Here is a 2,500-nt window from a genome sequence, read left to right on the forward strand (position 1 = left end):
CTCAGATCACCTCGATCCAGGTAAGCCACACACCTGAGCACTCACACCTGGACTGAACACACACATGAAAATACACACCTGTCAGATAAAGACACCTGAAAGCAGGGGAAGAGACCATGAACAGCCTTGAAAAATCAGTGATACAAACTCCTACTTCTGAGTATTCATTTCTTATCCAGAGCGAGTCACGAATTTTGCCAACGGCTAGTTTCATTGTAGAAAGGGGTTGTGTGAATGGTTTGATAAATGCTGCCTGAAGCTCACGGCGTGCTCATCCAATCAATAACAAATAAGATTGATCTCAGCCAATCACTGTAGGCCAGTGCGTCCTGTAGCCACCTATGGCCAGCCCAGCTGTGGCTTGTCAGTCAGAGAGCAAAGGGCGTGTTCAGGAGTGCTGCCCGTTTGATTAGTGGAAGTTGCGTTTGTTGTGAGGTGAGCCTTGGTGGTCAGACTCATTCAGGTGCTCAGAGGTCAGAGGTCAGAGTCCAGGTGTTTGACCCACTGAGAGGAGCAGATCAGGAGAGATGAGGGTGCATACTGTATGTGAATTTAAGAGTGACTGCTGGAAATGAGGTTGACCCAGGGTCTGAAAACCTAACCATGTCTCTATGACCCTGTACACCTCTGACAGCTCTTATACAGTGTGGCTTCCATAGCTTACAATTTCTACATGTTATCCATGTGGAAAAGCTGGATTTTTACTGTGGCCAATAGTGTTCAGTACTGTGTCCAAGGTCACAACAGCAGTACCCTCCCTGCCCACGGAACTGGACCAGCCCCGCTTTTCACCATTACTGTACACCACACTGCCGCTGTAGTGGGGCAGCAGTGTAGCATAGTGGTTAAGGAGCAGGACTCATAACCGAAAGGTTGCTGGTTGGATTCCCCACTGGGGCACTGCTGCTGTACCCTTGGGCAAGGTACTTAACTCACTTATAGGTTTTTTAAGAAAAAAAAAACCTGTAACCAATGTAAGTCGCTCTGCATAAGAGCATCTGCCAAATGCCAATAATGTAAAAATGTAGTGTAGCAGCGCAGAAATGATGCAGGGCCGACACCAGCGGTGAGACGGCTGACCTTTGACCTCTCCTCAGTCTGCACGCCCGTGCGGTTTCTGCGGCGAGCGCATGCGTGTGTGTGCTCACGCTGTGTGTGTTTCCTCTTCTCCTGCAGTGATTCCTTACAAATCCTCCTGCGAGAGTCTGGACCACGTCGGGGAGGAGAAGGAGGTGAGAGAGCTTTTCTCCCCGCTTGACTCAAGGTCACCTTTAGCTACCCAGTTATTTTGCTTATTCGGAGTAATAGCCTATTCAAGTTTATTAACCCCAAATAAGAAAAAGAAGTTGGATACATCTCACCTGGGCTCACCAAACATGTATCGGTCCGCTCAATGTGTCATTGGAATGTCCAAGCAAACCCTTTAAATGCTCTGTTTTTCCACCTCCTGGCTGACTTTTTTTTCTTTTTGATAATGTAAAATTAGTTTCAGGCTCCTGTTAGACAAGCAATATAAGGTAATATATGAGGCCTAAAAAAGGCTATTTCAGTGTGAAGTACATTACAGCCATTTAGCAGAGGCTCTTATGCAGAGCAACTTGCACAGGCTGTCCATGTTACCCATTTGTACAGCTGGATATTAACTGAGGCAGTTCTGGGATAAGTACCTTTCCCAAGAGCACAACAGCAGTGCCCCGGCAGGGAATCGAACCAGCAACTTTTCAGTTATGAGCACCGCTCCTTACCATTTTGTTACACTGCCATCCTGGGAAAAAAAAAATGTAGCAGAAAAATAGCTGGGAAATGCTACAAAGAGTGGCATGCCTTCAGTCATGCTCTGACTAGGCTTCCCAGCATGCCTTGCTCCACTGACTGCAGTGGTGTTGCGTTAGGGTCCCCTCCAGACAGCGTACCAATGAATGCCGGGTGAGCACGGTGGTGTTTTTTTGTCGTTGGTTGGTTGATTGATTGATGTATTTGATAATTAAAGGATAAAGAGTTACATCAGCACATGTCAGATCATTCACACTGAGGAAATAAAGTCACGTGGGTTGAAAAGACGGAGGATTCTACAGAGCCGTCGATAAGACTCATCTCCACTGTGGGCCCCCCTGCAGTGGCAGCTGTATGCTTTATGACTCCTGTAAAGCCTGTATATTATACATTTGATATGACCACCCTGATAAGCCTGCTGCTTTCACTGAATAAGAACCACGTCGACCCTTCACTCAGGTCTGTTCGGAAATCACGTTTACAGGCTTGGCTTGTCAGTTAAATCCTGTTGGTGAGGCCAAGTCCCTCCCCCGATTCTCCCCTCTGGACGGATTTGGGGGGGGGGGGGGTGCTCAGACTGCCTCTTGTAGCCGTTATTGATTTCCTGTAGCTGAGCTGATGGAGCGACCTTTAGCGTGGCCGCTGACCTCCGCTGGCCTATTAGCAGCACCCCCCCTCCCCCACCCACCACCCAGATCACTGATGCTGGAGTGAAAGATGGTGCTGC

General features: G+C 48.2%; 1 protein-coding gene across 1 annotated transcript in view; it reads left to right on the forward strand.

Annotated features, from left to right (window-relative positions):
• LOC118772978 (protein kinase C iota type-like) overlaps positions 1-2,500 on the forward strand; it is a 24,096-nt gene that overhangs the window by 14,327 nt on the left and 7,269 nt on the right. Inside the window, exons 7-8 of the mRNA XM_036521690.1 lie at positions 1-20; positions 1,177-1,232. The exon at positions 1-20 is cut by the window's left edge and continues 38 nt beyond it. Coding sequence (XP_036377583.1) covers positions 1-20; positions 1,177-1,232 — 76 coding nt within the window. The remainder of the gene's footprint in view (positions 21-1,176; positions 1,233-2,500) is intronic.

The sequence above is a fragment of the Megalops cyprinoides genome, chromosome 2 (assembly GCF_013368585.1).
Source record: "Megalops cyprinoides isolate fMegCyp1 chromosome 2, fMegCyp1.pri, whole genome shotgun sequence".
Taxonomy (NCBI): domain Eukaryota; kingdom Metazoa; phylum Chordata; class Actinopteri; order Elopiformes; family Megalopidae; genus Megalops; species Megalops cyprinoides.